At 34.0% G+C, this 21,791-nt stretch overlaps 1 protein-coding gene across 3 annotated transcripts in view; it reads left to right on the top strand.

The window, feature by feature from the left end:
* LOC126739392 (E3 ubiquitin-protein ligase MYCBP2) overlaps positions 1-21,791 on the top strand; it is a 714,511-nt gene that overhangs the window by 675,053 nt on the left and 17,667 nt on the right. For all 3 annotated transcript variants that reach the window (XM_050445054.1, XM_050445056.1, XM_050445053.1), the window contains exon 67: positions 12,604-12,711. In XM_050445054.1, coding sequence (XP_050301011.1) covers positions 12,604-12,711 — 108 coding nt within the window. The remainder of the gene's footprint in view (positions 1-12,603; positions 12,712-21,791) is intronic.

Here is a 21,791-nt window from a genome sequence, read left to right as displayed (position 1 = left end):
TAACTCTTCAATTCGCTTATAGGAATCACAACTAGTTACATCCCAAGAAACGTGATTGACGTTTAGCCTAAGACCATACTTTTCATTAGAAACTACACAATTGATACACTTAACGCTACTTACATTACATTCTTTAACATCATGGGATCCACTATACTTTGCACACACTTTATTTTCTTTACACTCTTTCAGTAAATGACCATACCGACAGCACTTGAAACACCTTCGGATACCATATTCGTTGAAGACAGGACAACGGTTCTAACCAATGTTTATCTTCTCCTTTTCAATAAACACTGCATACGTGGTAGCATCAACTTCCAAGATCATATTGAACTTTTTGTTTACGATTTTAGTTTTTCTCACAATTTGAATTTTTCGATTTGGAGATTCTGGAACATTATTTTGACTCTTTATTTTGGCCAAAATTTCATTATCTGATAGGTTGTACTCAGACTCGTTAATGCCCACCACCTTAATCCTGTGCTCTAAAAGTTTTGGTACCTCAACACTGTAGTTGTCACCCATGTTGTTCTGGATCTGCGACTGTATCGAAGTTAGCTCCTTCTCATTGCCACACTTAATGATAACTCCGCCACTTTATTGGTTGCTTTTCCTAGAGATAAACCGGCTCCAATAACAGTAGGATTGACTTTCTTTCTCAAATCCTCCTTCACTTACTTTACATCTCTTTCCGGACACTTTTGCTTTACAACCAAAACTTTGCTATCATTTTTGGTGCCTATTGCTGCAGCATATGACAACTTGGAGTTCACACTTGATGGGGCTGTTGACGGCTTACATTCCTTCAGGCTGGCAATTTCACGTTTCAAATTCTGGTTTTCGTTTAACAGGAGATCGACTTTTTAATTTAACTCATTAGTTTTACTGACTAAGAGCTGCAAGGTGGCCATAATATCTCCTACATTATCTAAATCAATAACAATATCATCTGTGCGGCTTCTTTTCCTAGCGCGCTCTGTTTTGTATGCACCATCACTAGATGCAGAGGGATCACACGATTCACATTTCCATGTCGATTTTCTCAAATGAAAACCGCGCATGTCAACATTAACACACTTTCCATGAAAATACTTAGCACACCTGGTACATTGTATTATCGACTTAATGTCATCAAATACTAAATTACATTTAGCACAATTACTTTCTGGATCACCGTCATCCGTAGTACTTCCTCCAGCCATTATTTCATTAGTTAATCACAATTTCAAAATCACCCCGTATATGAATTAAATATAAGTTAATTTAGACAAATACTGTTTACAATAGAAAACCCGTTAATGTAAACACTGTAATTATCACGTACGTGCACTATATTTATGTTATACTTATTACACACATTAGAGAAATAAAAATTGAATTTTACTGATTTATGGCAACCGTGATTCTAAAATAAGTCAATACTTAGCTTGAAAGATGCAAAATTTTAAAAGACTTCTTTTGATATAAATTATTAATCAAAAACTGTACTTTAACCCTTTGAAACACGCGAAAAACTATGGATCATCGCCTATCATACGTGTTAACTGCTTGGATGATAAAGGAGATTATAGCGTAACATATTTAGCTGTGTTAGAAAGAGACATAAGTTTATACCTGCTCAATTAGGTTGCTTTCAAGAAATTGGTTCACGCGTCCTTGAAGACAAACCTATTTGTTTTTCTTAAGTTACCTAATTATTTTTGTTACATGTGGCATATCATTAGAAAGACTATTAACTAGAGAAGTTTTTTAACACATTTTAAAACCCCACAACTTTTTTTATTATTATTTTTTCTATTGTAAAGTTGACGTAATATTTTTTTTATTGATTTGAGGAAGTTTGTTACTCTACCATTAGTTTCTCTTTAAATATTTTTCTTAGTTATTACCTAAATCTGAATGAGACAACATTAGTCTTTAAGATAAAATTAATTGTGCGCCATTTTGGCCAAAAATTAAGGTTAAAGTAAAAAAATGGGGAAAATCTAATAAAAAAAGGAAAAAATATATTACTCCTAAAATTTGAGGAAAAACAAAAAAATACTATGTGTTTTAAATAGCGAGTAACCTCACCTATTCACCATGTCCATTTGGCTACTCACCTTCCAAACACCCTGTATAAAGAACAATACCGGTCCAAGGATAGTTCCCTGTGGCACACCATATTCTACTAACCTAGGCAAACTGACACATCCATTTATTTTGGTGCTTTGTGTTTCTTGGTTAATGTAACTTTCAAACAGTTTAACTTTTCAAATATCCCTCGAATTCCAATATTTTCCAGTTTTTTTAACAGAATATCATGTCGTCGGTCCCAAGGCAAAACCTTGAATGTGCAAAATTGGCAATTTTTACCTATCTACATTTTCAACCACCTCTAAACCAGTTCTTGACAATGCCAAACCAACGAATCTGCAAGCATCATGGTTTTGCTGGGGGTAGCTGTACTGCCTTTGACGTATTTTAGTTTGTATTCGACTGTCGCAACGCGCGTATGGTGAATGTGACACTTTCGTGGTTTTGGCCTTGCATTAAAAGTTTGAAGTCAGTGAATGTGGTACATTCGTTGTTTTGACATTGTAAGTGTATGGTATACTTTGTAACAATCGTGTATAGATTTTGATTAGTAAAAAATCAATTATAAAATGATAAACGTGACATCTAGAACACAAAAAATAATGGATAGCGTTAGGTCTAAACATGAAAGAGATAAGCAATGTATGGACCAAAATGGAACTAAGGTATAACGTGGGTTTTTTCAAGCCAAAGAAGGACCAGTGCAAGATGTGTTTGGCACAGAAAAATATGACTGGAGAAGAAAAAGAAGCGCAAGAACAACGTTCCAGCAACACTTGAGAAGAAAGGAATTGGCACGCAAGGCTCGCAGTGCTGATAAACTGGAAGCAATAAACAATTCCACTATATTAGCATTCAATTTTGACCTTGAAGCTGTACTCACAACTCCAAAAGGATCTGCAGGACAGACATTTTACTTGCGCAAGTTAGCTGCTTATAACTTGACAGTTTATAATATTGGAAATCAAGATGGCATTTGCTATCTATGGGATGAAACCCAGGGTAAAAGGGGTTCAAATGAAATCGCTTCTTATATCTATGAATACGTATTATCTAATTCAGAAGTAACAGAAGTTAGAATGATGTCAGATAGCTGCGGTGGCCAGCAAAAGAATTCAAATTTTGCTGCTATGTATATGCAGCTCATTTTTGGTCATCCTAGCTTGAAAATCATAGATCATGAATTTTTTGAAAGCGGACACACTGAACCGGAATGCGATTCCATACATTCCAAAATTGAGCAGAAAGCTAAACATGTTCTTGTATACATTCCTGAAGGTTGGGCGCAAGTAATACGAGATGCTCGTATGAAATCACGCCCATTTGAAGTGAGGAGCAGAAGCTTTGATGATGTTTATGATTTTAAAGAATTTGCAGCGCAAAAATTTGAGATGAACAAAATACCATGGCGTAAGGTTTGCTGGATTCGTTATCTTAAATCGGACATGACGAAGGTGTTTTACAAAATGGATTTTGAACAAAGAATTTCATGACATAAACTGCATGAAAAAATTTCGAGGTCGACCAAAAATAGCGGAGTTAAAAAAATCATATGAATGTGAGTTACCCATTGCGAAGCCAAAATATCAGGATTTGCAAAAAATGTGTTCTGATTTAACAATCCCAAAAGTTCATCACAGTTTTTACAAGTTAAGTAGTAATATCAGGGATAGATTACCAGAACCAGATGATAGTAAAAATACTAACTCAGATGAAAATTAAACCATTTCACTTTTTACTCAAGCTCATTTAAGCATATAAATTTAGTTCCTTTTGTATTTTCAGTATTTTTTGAGAAAACCTTTTTCGTTTTTATAGTTTATTTTGCCAACGATTTAGAAGTTTAAGTAGTTTTGTTTTCTTAGATTTATAGATCCCGAGTTTATCTAATTTCCCAATGAAAATACACATGTTTATTGATATTTCAAATCAATAAAAATATTGAAAATCATTGTGTCTTTAGGTTTTCTTATTGTACTGTAAGTGATTTGAAAGAAAATTTTGCAATGCCAAATCCACGAATGTGACGTTTTGGAAGGTGGGGGCTAATAAACAGAAAAAATAATAAGCAAGTCATAAACTGTCAAAGTAGATCCTATGTCTCCCAAGAAATGAAATTATTCCGACAAAAATCTGAATTTTCACAGAGTATCAAAACCTTCAAACCCAAATATCTCCAAATCACGATTTTTCACATTCATGGTTTTGGCATTAGGCCGACGATGTGTCACAGTGTCGAACGCTTTGCTGACGTCCAGAAATATTGCCATGCACCTCTTGTCACAGTCGAACCACTTTCCTATGTGTTCTGTAATACAATTGACCGCAAATCTTCTGTACTTTTATTTGATTTAAATCCAAATTAAAATTGTGAAAAAAAAATCATTTATTTCTAAAAACTCGCCAAGTCTAAGTTTTATGCATTTCTCTATGATTTTTGAGGTTAAAGCTATGGGTCTATAATTACTAATAATCTTCCGATTTATGCAACGGGGTTACAGTGACATGTTTGAAAATTGAGGGAAAAATACTAGTCTCAAATACTAAATTTACAAGATGTAGAATTGGGTTAATAAGGTGTTTATGATACTTTTTCAAAAATAGTGCAGGTATTTCATCAGCTCCGGATGCTGCATTAGTCTTAAGAGTGCTTATTAATTGAATTGATTCATTTTGCGTTATAGGTTTAAGATACATAGAGTTTCCACTTGGATAATTTTTTGGGTTTAAGCTGGCCTGTCTTGGATTTTTAATTTTCCCCGCCATTATTTTTCTAATTGTGCTGAAATAGGAATTAAAAGCATCTGCAATATTATCATCTCCTGCAATTTCACCACCGCAGCTGTTGTCAATTATAGCTGCATATTCGCAGACCGATCTTGTTCTCTCGTTTGTTGCTTCTTTGACTACCTTCCAGACCTGTTTTATGTTATGTTTATTTTCTGCGAGTTTGTTAGAGAAATAATTATTTTTTGAAATGTTAATTAATCTTGACAGGTTATTACGATAGTCTTTAAAGGTTTTAATTAGTTTTAAAAAGGTGCGCTGGACTTTTTACAACTTGCAAGAGAGCTGAACCATTAAAAAAAATATCAAAATTATTAAAATAGTATATATATATGTATTAATAGAACTATTATAAGCCAAAAAACTGACGTTCAGGATGCAGATTTGCAACCAGATCAGCATCGATCCTCACGTTTTGCAAGTCATTAAAAATTATGATGCTATTAGCAATGCTCCGACGATCTAACAGCTCACTTAGATAGAGGAGGAGGAACGGTGCGTTAAATAATACGTTTCTTCAGTGTAGCAATTCTGTCAAATGATTACGAAATTTGATTTTAAATAGAAGTGTCCAAATTATTAATCATTCATCCAGAGGTGGCAGATTAATGGCGTTATCCGAGATATTATCAAAATTATATATTATTCAGTGACTATCACCATAGTCTTACCAGGTAACTTTGTAGAAAGTTACTTAAATATACACCGGTAACTACGCAAATTATGAATTAAAATTTTTTAAGTACGGTAATTCCGGTTTTTTCGGAATTTTTTTTTTTTAAGTACAAAATAAACAATCTTCATTCAAAATCTGGCTGATCATACAAAAGCCAAGTGATTATCTCCATTATCTTAAAAAATAGTCGTGTTCTTAGAAACCTCTTGAGATATTAATCAAGTTTGTTTTTATGATAAGCATAATATATAACTGAAAAACCCACAAGAATCTCGTTATTCACCTTAAAAATTATTACGCCAAAATGTTCTCTAAAACGCTAATTTTCGCACTAAGTGTACTTTGTGTCTACGCTGCAATGGTGTCAGGTGACGACCTACCTAGTAAGTATTTTCATTTCTACCCTTTCTAGCCAAATCATTCAAAAATTCTGTTTTTGACAGCATGTCCATCAGAAGATCCCAATTTTGCCGTACTGTTCCCCGACTCTGAAAACTGCGCGGGCTATTACGAATGCTCTAACGGAGAACCCATCAAAATGCTTTGCAGCCAAGGATTATATTACAACACTGAATTGCAGACTTGTGATTTTGCTAAGAATGTTGACTGTGGCACCAGACCTATACCGGATGATGCTTAGATTCAATAATGAGCTCTGAATCAAAATGAAGTTTCTGGAATCGTTTTGCTTCAATAAATACGGATTTTAATAAATAGTCCGGATTTTATTTTAATACCAACTTATTATAAAAATTTATATGTTTTTCTAATTCAAATTTGCCCCAGTATCGGTAATGAAAATCTGTGGACGATATTTAAGTTTTATGCGTTACAAAAATGGTGTTCAACTTAATTAAACATGATTATCTGAAAATGACAGAACTTTTACATATTAGAAAGCTTAAGATCTATTGATCGTGGATTTTGTGTTTTTTAAGGTAATGAATCTCATTATCTCTGTTGATTGAATGAGGACTGCGCATAAACTGATGAGACTGGTCAGGCCAAATGTCACACGGTGAGACACCTGAGACAGTGGATTGCAAGGATTTTAATTGATGACTTTTTAATGATTTTGAATGGATTTTTTTTAATGATTGACCAATATCGAAGACAGAGAGGAGTGGCAGTACTCCAATGAGCCTACAATGCTAAACAGGAAAACCATCTGGTATACAGATGGCTCCAGAATAAACAATAGAGCTGGAGCAGGGTTGTGTGATGGGATCCCATAAACCAGAAGGGAACAGATATCCTCGGTGGGACACGACAGATTCATTAGAAGACATATATGCATAACAGCCCCTTTGGGTGCTCACAGTGTTTAATTTAATTTCAATTAGGAAGTCACCATGAAATGCAATATAGTAATGGATCAAAATTTTTGATCCATTACTATATTAATGATAATTATAATAAAAATAATAATATTAATAATAATAAAAGAAAGAGAAAGAAAAAAAAAAGACAAAGAAACAGTAAGTTAACCAAGCAAGTCGAGAGTGTTATGCGGCAATACAAAACCCATGCCACATATAACCCTCCCAATCATAATATTGCAGAAGTTTTAGACACTCTCAAACAAAAACTAAGCGTTGCTGCACAACGACTTCGAAGATATAAAGAATCTAACCTTGAGAAAACATCCAATAGACTGTTTCAGAACAACGAGAAACATTTTTTGTCAGTGTCTTAGAAATGTCACCAATAACGACAGCGGTAAACCACCATCTAAACGACAAGTCAGGGAGTTTTGGGAGTCAATCTGGTCCGTACCTACAAGTCATAATGTCGAAGCACCCTGGATACAAAAAGAGATTGATAGAATGGAAGAACTAAGACCAATGGATGAGCCGATACTATCTCCTGAGCTATTGAGGCAGATAGTGGAGAATTCCTTCAACTGGAAAGCAACTGGTAACGACCGAATTCATAACTTTTGTTACAAATGGTTTAAATGCACTTATACACATTTAGCTCGTCATTTCAACAGATTTTTGCAGGAACCAACCACAATACCAACTTACATTGCGCAAGGACTAACATATTTGCTGCCAAAAGATAGCGATACCGAAAATCCTGCAAAATATAGGCCTATCACCTGCCTACCTACAATCTATAAACTGCTTACAGCATGGATTGCAAAAATAATTTATAAGCACTGCGAAGACCAGGGAATTATCGCTCTAGAACAAAAGGGCTGCATTAAGAGGTCTCAAGGATGAGCCAATCCCAAGGTCAGAATTAATAAAAAGCTCTATTCTTTACGGAGCTAAAAAAATGCACAATCATCTGCCTTTGGAAATTAAATCATTGACATCTGTTCCTCGATTTCGCAATGCTTTGAAATCATATTTACTGAGGAGAGCTTTATATGCAGTAGATGATTTTTTTATATTAATTTTTGAGTATCATGCATGCACTGGCTAATTATTAATTTTTTACGATGTAGAATAGCAATATTTTGTATTGCTAAATTTCTATAAAATTTTTTATGACTTTTTAAACATTGTATTAATGTTTTTGACTATTTTTGTTACTTTTTTCTACTTTTTTTATTTTACTTTCTTGTTACTATTTTTATTTACTTTCCTATTTTCTTACTTTTTACATTTAGTATAAGAAATTTGACCAGGTACATTTATGTCTTTTGTACCCAGTTTTGTATATATTTATTTAGTACTTGTATTTTGGTTTCTATGTTTTGCTTTTTACGTATAGCTTTGTCTACAAAATTTTTTAAATTTTTGACAATAAAGCATATTTGATTGATTGATTGATTGATTACTCTTTCCAAAATCGTTGATAAGTTGATAAAGAACCCTATTATTTCTTTTTTAAAGGCCAACAGTTTCCTAAGCGAGTGTCAATTTGGCTTCCAGGAAAAGAAAAGTTCCAGTGGTGCCATATATAGTTTTCTTCACAAAATATATTCTCATATAATTAGTGGTGGAGTCGCTGCTGTAGTTTTTTGCAACCTAAAAGCCTTCGATTGTGTCTCTCATAGGGTTTTTCTGCGAAAGCTCTACCACTATGGATTTAGATAAGTGGCCTTTTTCTGGTATATATCTTACTTAGAATAACAGCGTAAGTAGTGTATGTTCGTCGGCTCAGAATATTCTGAATATTAGCCAGTGATCTAGGATATACCGCAGGATTCTATGCCGGGACCTGTACTTTTTCTGCGGTACATTACTGATCCCACCAGCCTTAATGATAAGTGCATATTTGCTTTATTTGCAGACGATACCACTCTTCTTTGGCATGCTCCAAGCACTGACTTACTGCGAGGCTTGAATTCGATGACCACAGATTTACAGTCTGTAAATCACTGGTTTGAGTCAAACTTACTGTCACTACATCGCCAAAAGGCTAAATTGATATCTTTTAAATGCTTGCTTAATAATCATATTGTTGGCCTTGATAGGAGACTATCTTCGGAATGTTTTGCAATCAGAGTGACTACCCAGGAGCTTGGCCCGAGAGTTCAAAGGTCAGTTTATTTTTTTCTGATCAAATCACATCTGAGATATGGCATTGGTTTCTGGAGTTTCTGAGATAATTACCTGCTGCATCCGTTGCTTGTTCTCCAAAAACAAACTTTGAGTTATGCGAATAGATTCCTGTCGCCCACTCCTTAAACAAATAAATTGATGTGAATTTCTACACTGGCTGTTAATGGCTATATTGAATGTATGTATAATTAGGCTCAATCTCCAATCTTTATTTTAGTTTCTAAAGATTTGTTTAAGACAAAAATTTTTCTTGAAACAGTAAAGCATATTTTATTCTGACTTTGACTATACCTATCAAGTGGGCGATAAAAGCCAACTTTCTGAGTTTCTACCGCATTTTATGTTCCAGCAACATTCTGAATGGACTTGAAATTTTATTTATTTTACAAATGTATAATGGCCATTTTATGCGATCATCGATCAAACAAATACACAAATTATTAGTTTTAATAGTGTTTAAATTCCATAAATTCCTCAACATAAATTAATTATTACGTCTCGCCATGATCGAGCCACATCACAATCAAAATGTCAAACTTGTCCATTCACATTCCTGATACCAATATAATAAAACGGGATAACTGTCAACACGTATGACATCATAGCTAAAGACGCGAAATTCAAATTTTAAAATGAAATACTACTCAAAGTCATTTCATCTGTAGACGAGAAGCATAATTTCATAGCGATCATAAAGGATTCTTAGGCATGAGATGCACATTTGTTAAAAAATGAGTTAAAACTTGACTTTTTCAGCTTCTACCGCATTTTATGTCTTTTGGCGTTAAGTAAACTTGAAATTTCACTTGTCTTACATAGTTACTTCATCTGCAGGTGAAAAGTATATATTTTATAGGGATCGTAGAGGCTTCTTAGGTCTGATTAATGTTGAGAACTGTCTTAAAAATGCATTCTTTCAGTTTCTACCACATTTCATGTTCTAGTTAAATCCTAAATAGACTTGAAATGTCATTTTAATAGCGATCGTAAAGGATTCTTGGATGTAAGTTGCGTAATTATGTTAAATGAAGTAGAAGTCCACGTTTTGAGTTTCTACAGCATTTCAGTATTCGGTACCCCTGACGATCTGTAGTTCTAAAAATAATCTCCGATGGTCTCTAAATAGGGATTTATAAAATGATATTTATTGTAATAAAAATTCGGTTTTACACGTTGAAAAATAAAATTTATTAACGTAAGTAAAAAATTAATTTCACATTGGCACTCTTTTTTCTATTACTTGGAATTATAAATATAAATTATTATACATCCTTGATTTTATTGCTGACTTTCCCGAATAATACATAATGCAAATATAGTTGCATTAGGATTCCCACCCATAAGTGTATCAATCCTTTTATTATTTATTTTGTATGTATATCAATAATGTCAATAATCACCTAACCTCAAATTGTATACATGTGTTTATTTTTTCCCTGATTTAATTTTGAATTTTTTTAATATTATACCAAAAACTAAAACTTATTTTACTTAAAGTTAAAGAGCTAAGTCGGTACTGTGTGTGTAGCATATTTATTTTACACAAGTATTTTATTTTTATTGGAGTTTTTCTAGTAAAGTTTGTAAGATTATATTGTGAATAATGAAGATCGATCAGATAGAAAAAGCTCCTGGATGTGATAGCTGCCATGTATTTTTTCATTTGAGAGCCATACTTGTGCAGAAACGCATTATTGTGTTCTTTTGTAACGCTTGTGTGCTCTCTCTAAAAAAAATCCTCTATTGACAAACAAATTTGTTCAACTGGAGAAGCAGATTAAATCCCTAAAGAAGAAGTGGAAATTTTAAATAATAGCAGACATGTCAACAGAACTTAGGTGCTCCTGCTAACATGGAATCAATATTACTTGAAATTGAAGACCGTGCAGAGTGGGCGAACAATCTAATGGTTTATGATGTTCCTGAGTCTGGAAGTACCAGTATGCAAAAAATAATTGACAATGACAATGTTGTACTCGCCCCCATCTTAAAATGTCGGCATCGCACAGGATGATGTTTTGAAGGCTTTCCGAGTAGGGCAGGCTTCGGAAGGAAGGAATAGGCCAATTAAAGTAGTAACTAAATACTCAGATTTGGTAGAGAATGCAATGAAAATGTGAAATAGACTTGATGGTGGTAACATAAGAATAGGCTATGATAAAACAAAGCAAATTCATCAAGAACAGTCTAAAGCTGTCCTATCTGAGCTACGCGGCAGAGAACAAGAAGGAGAGACTAATGAATTAGTTAATTCTGAATATCTATACCTTGTGACAGTAGTTTCTTTCTTGGCTAAATAGTTACCTACGTAAAAGGATACAATTTGTTAATGTAAGGGGTTCACTTTCAGTTCCTATTTTGGTCACTCCAGGAGTGCCTCAGGTCACATTTGGGGCCTCTACTCTTTTAATTTATTTATTAACGATATTTTTAGTATTATTAAATTTTGCCAATTCCTATTATTTGCAGACGACCTGAAGCTATTTTTACATATTTTAAACTTGTCTGATTGCTTGATGATACAATCAGACATAGATTCTCTATATAATTGGTCTGTCTCTAATGGCTTACATCTTAATAAGGAGAAGTGTTTTATCATTTCTTTTATTAAATCTAGAAAAGTTGTCCCATTTGACTACCACATAAATGGTAATATACCTTTAAGAGTATCGCTAACTAAAGATTTGGGGGTGTTGTTTGACAGTTCCCTGACTTTTATACCCCATATAGATAGTTTGTCTAGTAAAGCCCTTCGTACTCTTGGTTTTATAACTAAAAATACTCAAGACTTTTCAGTAGCTGCCTTCAGAGGTTTATATCTTACGCTTATTCGTATTATCATGTCTTATACTTCCATAGTCTGGTCCCCTTATTATGCTAACCATATTTACAGTCTTGATAAGGTCCAAAATAGATTTCTCAGGATATGTTGAAATTCGTCTTTATTAGAACTTAAGTCAAGGCTAAATATGACTTCTCTTGAACACTATCGAACTAGGTGTGATATGATATTTTTTCACAAGTTGATTAATAATGCTACTGATTGTCCTGAATTGTTATCGCGGGTAAACTTTAGGTGCAATACCAGAGTCCTTATAGAGACGTCCTTTTTTCTGGTTGAATGTCACTATACAAATGATGGTAAATTTTCTCCAATTAATCGACTCCACAAGTTGGGAAATAGATTTAGTCAGGTTTTTGACTTAGTGGATTTAACGCCTTCAAAACCTAAAAGGTGTCTGAGTGAGTTTACTCGTTTACTATGTGTCAAGTATCAAATAAATTTGATTGCTTTTACTTTTCTTATTTTGATTATTTTTCTTAAGGGTGTATTTTTAGTTGTTAAGTTAATAATATATCTTATGAATATATTTGTTGATGGCAGAATAATTATATACATTTAGGATGAGGATATAATTTAGTTTGTAATTTTGTTAGAATGGGGACATCATGTAAATAAATAAAAAAAAAAATATATATAAATATATTTATTTATTTCTTAGCACTATTACAGCCTTATTAATATACTTTTCTTTTTTATTTTAGCTTCAATGCGGCCACGTGTTCCACCTTCATTGCTGCAAAGCGGTTCTGATGAAACGTTGGGCCGGGCCGAGGATCACGTTCTCCTTCTCTCTCTGTCCCATTTGCAAAGTAAGTGTAATATTGTTTTTTTCTGGGTTTTTTTGTTTTCAAACCGTTTTTGTTTATTAATAAAATATGAGTACACGCTTGACAATATGCGTTAATCTTAGATTAATGATAATCAATATTAATTTTAGAATAAGTGAGGGGACGCCTACTCGAGTATATATTTCCTGTCTCTTAGTAATATTCAGGAAAACTTTAAAATACAAATTGATAAGTCTTGTTATTGAAAAATATCAATGCTTATGCAATAATATAAATATAGACAAGGTGATTGACGATCGATGGAACATTAGCCGTATGTGGAAAACGGAACGCAGCATTTTTCGGAAAATTTGGTATTCATAGTAGATGACAAAAATTTTGCAGCGTTGCTGCTTATAAAGAAAAATAGCAACACCTTTGATTTTTAAATGGAACACCCTATTAACTTAACTATTTTGATTTCGTGTTTCGTTTTAGTTTTTTTAATCATACTTACGACTAGCGGTTTACGAGAAAAAACAATTGCGTGTTTTGTTAAAAACCAAGGGATAACTAATTGTTTATTTCTCAGCTATTTTAAGTTCCTAAAAAGGTCAAATTTTAAACATCACTTTAAGAGACCATCTTGATTAACTTCCCATAGCCTAATTCAATCAGCGTTATACAGGGTCGTTGAAAATTAAATTAAAATTTTTCATTTACTAAAATTTTCAATTAAAAACACCGTCGCTCTCGCCTAAACCTGCGATCGTCGCTATGGTCGGCCAACTCACTAGAAAAGTATAATTAAAAAAGACTCAAAAAGAAACTGGGAATCAAAATATCTAAAAATATACAGGGTGTTCAATCTAAAAAATCAAAGCTGTTGCCATTTTTCTATATAAGCAGCAACGGTGCAATGTTAAAAATATTTTAAATCGATAGGGCATTGTCTGTTACCATGGTCACCAAATAAAAAATGCTACGTTCCGTTTTCCATATACGGCTAACGTACCATCGGCTGTAAATCACCCTGCATAGAATTTATATTTTTATTTATATAATTTATATATATTTTTTATATTTTGAATTTTTTTAATTCTGTAACTTTGATATTTTGTAAGACACGAACCATAAACAAAGTCTGCGTAATAAAAAAGGGGTAAACTACACAGTTTTAACTCATCACAACCCAACCTTTCTTTTATGTCGATTTTTAATATGCTCTAATATAAAAACTATATGATTAAAGTATAACATGTAATACATCAAATTGTTTAGATTTTGACGCGAAATCAGAAAATCAAATATTAGGTGTTTACTACATTTTTAAAATAAGACTGACCAAATACTAAATAATGATCAGAGAGATTATTTACTTTATTAGTACCGTAAAAATCTTGCCTGGCTTTCTGCGTAGAAACCAAAATAATATCGATTAGTGTTGAGCTATTATTTGAGATTCTAGTTGGACTATTAATTGTTTGTTTTAGATCAAAGAGTTCTAGGAAAACAATAGAACTCTTTGATCTAAAACAAACAATTAATAGTCCAACTAGAATCTCAAATAATAGCTCAACACTAATCGATATTATTTTGGTTTCTACGCAGAAAGCCAGGCAAGATTTTTACGGTACTAATAAAGTAAATAATCTCTCTGATCATTATTTAGTATTTGGTCAGTCTTATTTTAAAAATGTAGTAAACACCTACAAATCTATAAGGTCAAGATGCTTAAGTAAAATAGATAAACAAAGCGTGCTCAACTGCCTGGCTGTATCTCCTTTAAATAATACTTATTATATAAATAATCATGTGTTGAAAGTTGATTTTTTTACTAATACAATACTTAACTTATTTGATCAATTAGCTCCCTATAAAACAATTAACTATAAACATAGAAACCAGCCATGGTGTACTTATGCTGTTCAATGTTTTATCAAGCGAAAGGATCAGGCTTATAACAAATTTAAAAAAAATAAAACCCCTCTAAATTGGAATTACTATAAATACATTAAAAACGAAACTACTAGTATTATAAATAGAGAAAAAAGAGCCTACCTAGAACACTTACTAGAGAATAACAATGGCAACGGAAGGATTTTATGGAAAACTCTCAAGAATCTTAATATTTTAAACAAAAAGTCCGGTGATACCATTCCCAACAATCTTAATAACCCGAATGAAATAAACAACTTTTTTCTTCAATTTTCTCAACTTGAACCACCAGATCCGGACTTGATTTTATTATATACTACTAGTACGGCAAAAAACTTTATTGAGCTTTTCTCTTTTAGATTGACGGATGAACAGGAAGTTTACACTGCCTTATCATCAATAAAATCAAATGCCGTTGGTCCGGATGGTCTAAACAGTGAAATGCTAAAATTATGCTGCCCTCTGATTCTAAATATTTTAGTTAATATTTATAACTCGTGTATTCTCGTATCTAAATTTCCAGACTCCTGGAAAATTACTAGGGTTTTTCCGTTGCCAAAAACTAAAACCGAGCCCACAAACCTTTCAGAATTAAGACCCATATCCATTTTATCACCCTGCTCGAAAATATTTGAAAAAATCTTAACCGCTAGAATAATAGAACACCTGAATAAACACAATATCCTTCCCTTGAGACAATCGGGATTTAGAAAAGGTTACAGTTGCTGTACAGCATTGTTGGACGTGGTTGATTCAATAATGTCAAATATAGACTCTGGAAACTCATGTGTTTTGATATTGTTAGACTACACAAGAGCGTTTGATAGGGTAAACCACCAGGTTCTGTTCGCTTTGCTATTGCATATTGGATTTTCACAGAGTGCTGTCGATCTAATTAAAAGCTATTTATCTAATAGGGTTCAATATGTAGAAACTGATAAGGGATGTTCGGACAAAGGGTCGCTTCACTGTGGTGTTCCACAGGGCTCCGGGCTATCCCCGTTACTATTCTGCATATACACCTGTTATCTCACACATGCCCTTGAACACTGTATTGATTATAGTTTTGCTGATGATAAACAATTATTATACTCTGTCACACCTAATAGCATAGCACAAACTCAACTTAACATAAATAAAGATTTGAATCAACTAGTTCGAAACTCAGAAAAACACCAGTTAAAATTAAACCCTTTAAAAACTAAAATACTTGCTTTTGGAAAACAAAAAATTGACTTAGAAAACCAACTTAAAATTAATTTAAATAACTCAGAGCTTACCTTTGAAAAAAAATCTAGGAATTTGGGGGTAATTTTAGATACAGATTTAAGATTCAGCGAACATGTATCTGCGTGTGTACAGAGGGCGTATGCAAATTTAAAGCTGTTATATCCACATAGGCGTGCACTAAGTCAAAAACTAAAATTAACATTGTCAGATGCTCTTGTGTTAAGCCACTTTAATTATTGTGATGCATTGTATGGTCCATGCCTAACCAAACAGGATAGGGACAGGATACAGCGAGTTCAGAGGTCGTGTTTGCGGTTTGCATTTGGCATAAGGAAGTTTGAGCCAGTAATTCACAAACTCAAAACTTGCAATTGGTTGGATATGGAAAATCGCCGTACATTTCACTCCGCTGTCTTATTCCACAGAATAATATTTAATAAAAGTCCACCATATTTGTACAACAAAATAAAGTTTAGAACAGATGTTCACAACTTAAACCTAAGGTATAGGGGCTTAATATCTCCTCCTTTCCATAAGACTGCCTTGTTTGCAAGATCTTTCTCTTATAATGTTTACCTAATATACAATCATATTCCTCTCGAAATGAAAATACTCACGCCAACAAAATTCAAATATCTATATAAAAATAACTTGCTAACACACCACTAAGTCTTGTTGTTTTTTATTTATCTTTTTTTTCATACGGTATAGTGTACTTGTGTTTTGGGTAGGTACAAACGTCTACTATAAGTATAAAAACTAGGAACTATTAGAATGTTTTAGGTAAAAACAGTGTTGTAATTTACTTGTGTTGAAATTATAAAACTACATACTACTTATGATTTGCTATTGTGCTAATATTGAATCTATATATTAATTTAATATTCTTTGTTGTTAGTTACAGTTACAAAATTTTCACGGAGTTTATTCAATATCAGTTTTACTGCCTTAAACTCCATTTTGCAGTAATACATTTATCATGTATGAAGAATGTATACCAATAATGCATTGTAAACTTGTACTATTACTGGCAAATAAATTTATTTATTATTATTATTATTATTATTATTATTATTATATAGAATGTTTTATTTAAAAAAATATAAAATTCTTCTGCCACGCTTTTGGTCAACCCACTGTATATGTCGAAATAATTTTAAAATGTAGATTTTCTCATCTCCCATACATAAAACAAATGATTTCAAAAATACAGTCACAATGGAAGAAAGAAGTACTAAATGGACATACTATATAGTTCAATAATTCTAGGTTAGAAAAATAAACAACGTTTAATGCCATCTTTTAGTGTATGCTTTTAAAGAATAATTTTTTAGAGCATTAAAATTTTAAATGTATTTTACCATTATCTTATTATAAATAAAAAAAAATAAATATACTGACACTAAATCCCGATCAATAATAATTGACTATTAGCAGCATTTAATGTTAGGTATGTCAATTGCCAAAATCATTGTGACAATAATAATGACACTTGAATTATGCTAGGTTAGGATAACAAAATGTATGTAGCACATTTCCTTTCTTTTTATGGGTTTCTTTTTCGTTCTTTTTAAAAATAATTTTTTATTGACACAATTAAATTTATAAATGCATTTAACCAGTTATAAAGGGTCGCTAAAGGCGTTTGCTTGACTAATTGAAGTGTCATTGTCACTATGACTGTATGTAACCTCAACTAATGCTACAATAACCTTGGATTTAATGATTGTCTGAAAAAAATATTGTAACGAAATTCGAGAACACACTTTTATTGTCAACGTCAAAAACAGTAACTAACTCGCCTTGACTGTCGTTTAATTGTTTCCAAGGTTAAAACTGACTAAACAATTAAAACTGAATGAATTGTCACGAAACGCGTCCTTTTTAAAACCCGATGGAACAGTTTTGAAATATTTAGAATTATCTTATCTTCATTGTTTTTGCCGAAAGAGAATAATAGTACAGAAACTAGGAGAATAATTAACGTATTTACATTTTCATAATACTGCTCCCCTCTCAAGTTTGATCGTCCCGATCAAACATGGGACCACCTGAGTCATGATAGGGCGCTAACCGGACGATGTTTACAATTTTCATCTTCGTTGTCGGATATCGCTGGAAACGCTACACCACGTCGTTGATTCTGGTGACCACATTGAATGGACCTTCCCAATCCTTCTGGAGCTTTGGTGACTTGCCCTTCGTCCTCCGTGGATTGTATAACCAGACTTTATCCCCGCAGGATTAAAACCGGTACTATTTGACTTTATGTCATAACGTGATTTCATTCTGTTACTTTCTAGATGAAGTTTATCCCGTGCTTGTTCGTGAACAATTTGTAACCGCTCTTGTAAATGGTCGACGTACTCCTCAAGGGTTTCAGACTTATGGGGTCTTCCAGTAATAATGTCCAAAAGTAAACGAAGTTCAGCACCGTAGACAACTTTTGCCGGGCTTTTTCCAGTTGACTTGTGGATAGAAGAACGATATGCCAATAGGAATGGTTGTATACAGGTATTTCAGTTGGTTTGCTTAGAGTTTACCACCATCCTCATATAGGTTTCAAATGTGCGGAAACGTTTCAAAAAATCTTTCAACCATTTCATCAGACTGAGGGTTTAGTGGGGCTGTACGGGTCTTATTGATTCCTAGCAACTGGCATACTTGTTGGAATATTTGTGACTCAAAGTTTCTTCCTTGGTCTGAATGTATCTCTCTGGGTACACCAAATCGACAAATCCAGTTCTGGAACAGCACTTCAGCTACTGTCGTTGCTTCTTGGTTTGGAATCGGATAAACCTCGGGCTACTTACTAAAGTAATCCATAGCAACAGGAGCATATCGATTTCCGGAGCTACTAGTAGGAAAGGGTCCTGCTACGTCTATGGAAATTCGTTCAAAGGGTGCACTAACAAGATACTGCATCATCTTTCGTCTTGTCCGGGTTCTTGGGCCCTTGCTTGACGAACAGTGCTCACACTGTCGGCACCAGCGTTAAACATCTTGATGACTGTTCAGCCAGTAAAACCGTTCTCTCACTTTTGCCAAGGTCTTACTAACTCCAAAATGTCCTCCGCCGACACCGCCATGAACTGCTTCAAGAACTTGCGGAATCCGTTTTCGACGAAGGACTGTCAGATATGTCTTTTCTTTTCCATCTACGCTCTCCCAGACTCTTTTTAACAATCCATCTTTTATAACCAATGAATTTCATTGAGACCAATAAGCTTTTAGTTCTGGAGATTTATCAGAAATATCTTTCCATTCTGGTTTTGAAATTTCTCGAGATTTCAGTTCGTAAATAAGACCAAATACTGGGTCATCACATCTTGGATTAAACAAGCTATATCCCACTCTTTAGAACTGTGAAGGCCAATACGATTACAAATAAATATCTCTGGATGCTGTTTTGATTCCTTTTTAAAACAATGTTGACATGTTTCAATACACGGTCTTCTCGATAAAGCATCGGCATTTTGGTGATATTCGCCTTTCCTATGTTCTATTGTAAGGTCATACTCTTGTAATTGTTGAAGCCACCTTGCTATTGGTCCTTCGGGGTTTTTAAACTGAAACGGCCATTTCAACGAAACATGGTCAGTTCTAAGGATAAATCGTTGACCATACAAATATTTATGGAAATGTTCAAAAGCTTTTACTACCAATAGCTCTCGTCTGGTGACACAATAGTTTCTTTCTGGTTTTGATAACGTTTTAATGAAATAAGCTATCACTTGTTCGCCATCTTAATATTTTTATGATAGAACGGCCCCAATTCCAAAATTGTTTGCATCGGTATCCAAAATAAAAGTTTGTCCAGGAATCGGATATGTTAAAATTGGAGATGTGCATAGCGCTCTTTTTAACCGTTAAAATGCTTCTTCACAGTCTGTTGACCAACTAAATACCATTTTGTCCTCAGTGAGCTTATGTAGAGACTTTGCAAGATTAGCGAAATTTCTTACAAATCTTCTGTAATAGGTACAAAGGCCCAGAAAGTTTCTTAACTGGTGTTTGTCAGTGGGTCGTGGCCAATTTTCGATTGCCTCTACTTTATCTGGATCAGTCTTGACACCTCTTTCTGATATTACATGGCCAAGGTATCGAACTTCTTTTTGAAATAAGCAACATTGTTTAGGACTTAGCTTCAGGTTGGCCTCTCGGAATTTAACAAATACCTTTTAAATATTCTTAAAATGATCTTCAAATGTTTTTCCCAGTATGATGACGTCATCCAGATAAACTAAACATGATTCTCAAGTCATTCCACGTAAAACTGTTTCCATAGGTCTCTCAAAGGTAGCTGGAACATTGCAGAGTCAAAAGGGCATGACTGTAAACTGCCAAAGTCCTGTTCCAGTCGAGAATGCGGTCTTTTCCTTATCTTCTGGGTGCATCTTTATCTGCCAGTATCCACTCTTTAGATCTTAGTGTTGAGAACCATTGTGAACCTAATAGCGTGTCCGGGGTGTCGTCAAATTTAGTGGATCCATCCTTTTTCTTCACTAGAACAACTGGAGATATCCAAGGCCTCTGAGAAGATTCTATCACACCTTGTATCCTCATTTCTTGAAGCATTGAGGAAACTTCTCCTTGTTTAGCTATCGGAATTCTTCGAGGTGCTTGTTTAATCGGAGCATTGCCTCCAGTGTTAATTCGATGCTGCACCAAATCAGTTCTTCCCTGGTCATTATAGTGCAAGGAAAACACATCTTGATTTTCTTTAAGAAGACGTCGCAATTTACTACACTGGTCCATGGTTAAATTGGCAGAAGATTCTTCAAATAGGTTTTGTAAACATACAGGAAAAAGTCTGTTTGAATAACAACTTCTATCAGTATTTTTCATGACTGCCACTACTTCAGAGCATACGCCAATGTTCTCTCCTTGTTTCAGGTGTTGATCATATCCTTTTAAATTTACCATTGGAACCAAAACAGCAGATTTCTTCTGCGTAGATAAAGTCTTGGCTGGAAAAATTCCTTGACCATATAGTTTGCAGTTTTCCATGGGCTCAATCAAAACAGTTTCTCCCTCTTTTCCTCCAGCTGTAGCATTAACCACCACCTCTGAATTTGCTGGTATGGTAATATCCTTAAATAACTTAACGACTCTGGTATTTACTTTATCTTCATATAGGTGATGTATAAAAATCTCTTCATTTCTCGTCGTCAATATCCGGTTATATACATCCATTTTAAACTGCTGAACATTCATAACATTTAATCCTAATATGACATCATTCATGATTTCTGCCACTAGTACTGGCTGTTGGAATGTTGTTAAGCCAATGGTGACTGTAGCTTCATGCAATCCAAGAATCGGGATCCTTTTTCTATTTGCAGACTCCAGAATTAAATTGGGTGGTGCTGAAAGCCTACAGTGTGCTACGATGTTCGGCTTCACGATAGTATGACTTGATCCTGTATCCACTATTATCTCACATTCACGGCCGCATATTTTTTCCGGTACTACCAGGCTCTCTCCAGGATGTGGCAGCCGGTTTAGTCTTATACGTAGGGCTTGGTAGCACCCAGCCAGCTTGAAGTTGAAGTTTTCCTGGTTCCTTGGATCTCTTAAAGGCTTGGAGCATTGACGTTTAAGGTGCCCCTCCTCATTGCAATTCTAGCATTTCAATGGTCTTTTAGGTTTCCTCGCTAATAATTATCAATCTTCTTTAGGCGGTCTTCGAGATCACTTTTCAAAGTAGTTCTGATTTGTCTTATTCGTGTCTGCCTTCCAGTTGCTTAAAAAGCTGCCTCATACTCTAGTCCGTGGGCCAAAGCTTCTAAAATACTTTTATGATGAGCCATCCTTAGAGCGGTTAGTATCTGGATCTCGAACTCCGTCAATAAAACAATTTATAGAAATTTATTTTCGGAACTCTGTTGGGGCTGAAGGGTAAGCCAGATTTACTAATCGAGCACTCAAACTGTTGGAGTCCTTCCTCGGGT

Source organism: Anthonomus grandis, chromosome 8, assembly GCF_022605725.1.
Source record: "Anthonomus grandis grandis chromosome 8, icAntGran1.3, whole genome shotgun sequence".
NCBI classification, from domain to species: Eukaryota; Metazoa; Arthropoda; class Insecta; order Coleoptera; family Curculionidae; genus Anthonomus; species Anthonomus grandis.
The sequence above is the reverse complement of the archived record's forward strand: the minus strand, read 5'-3'. Positions and strand labels throughout refer to the sequence as shown.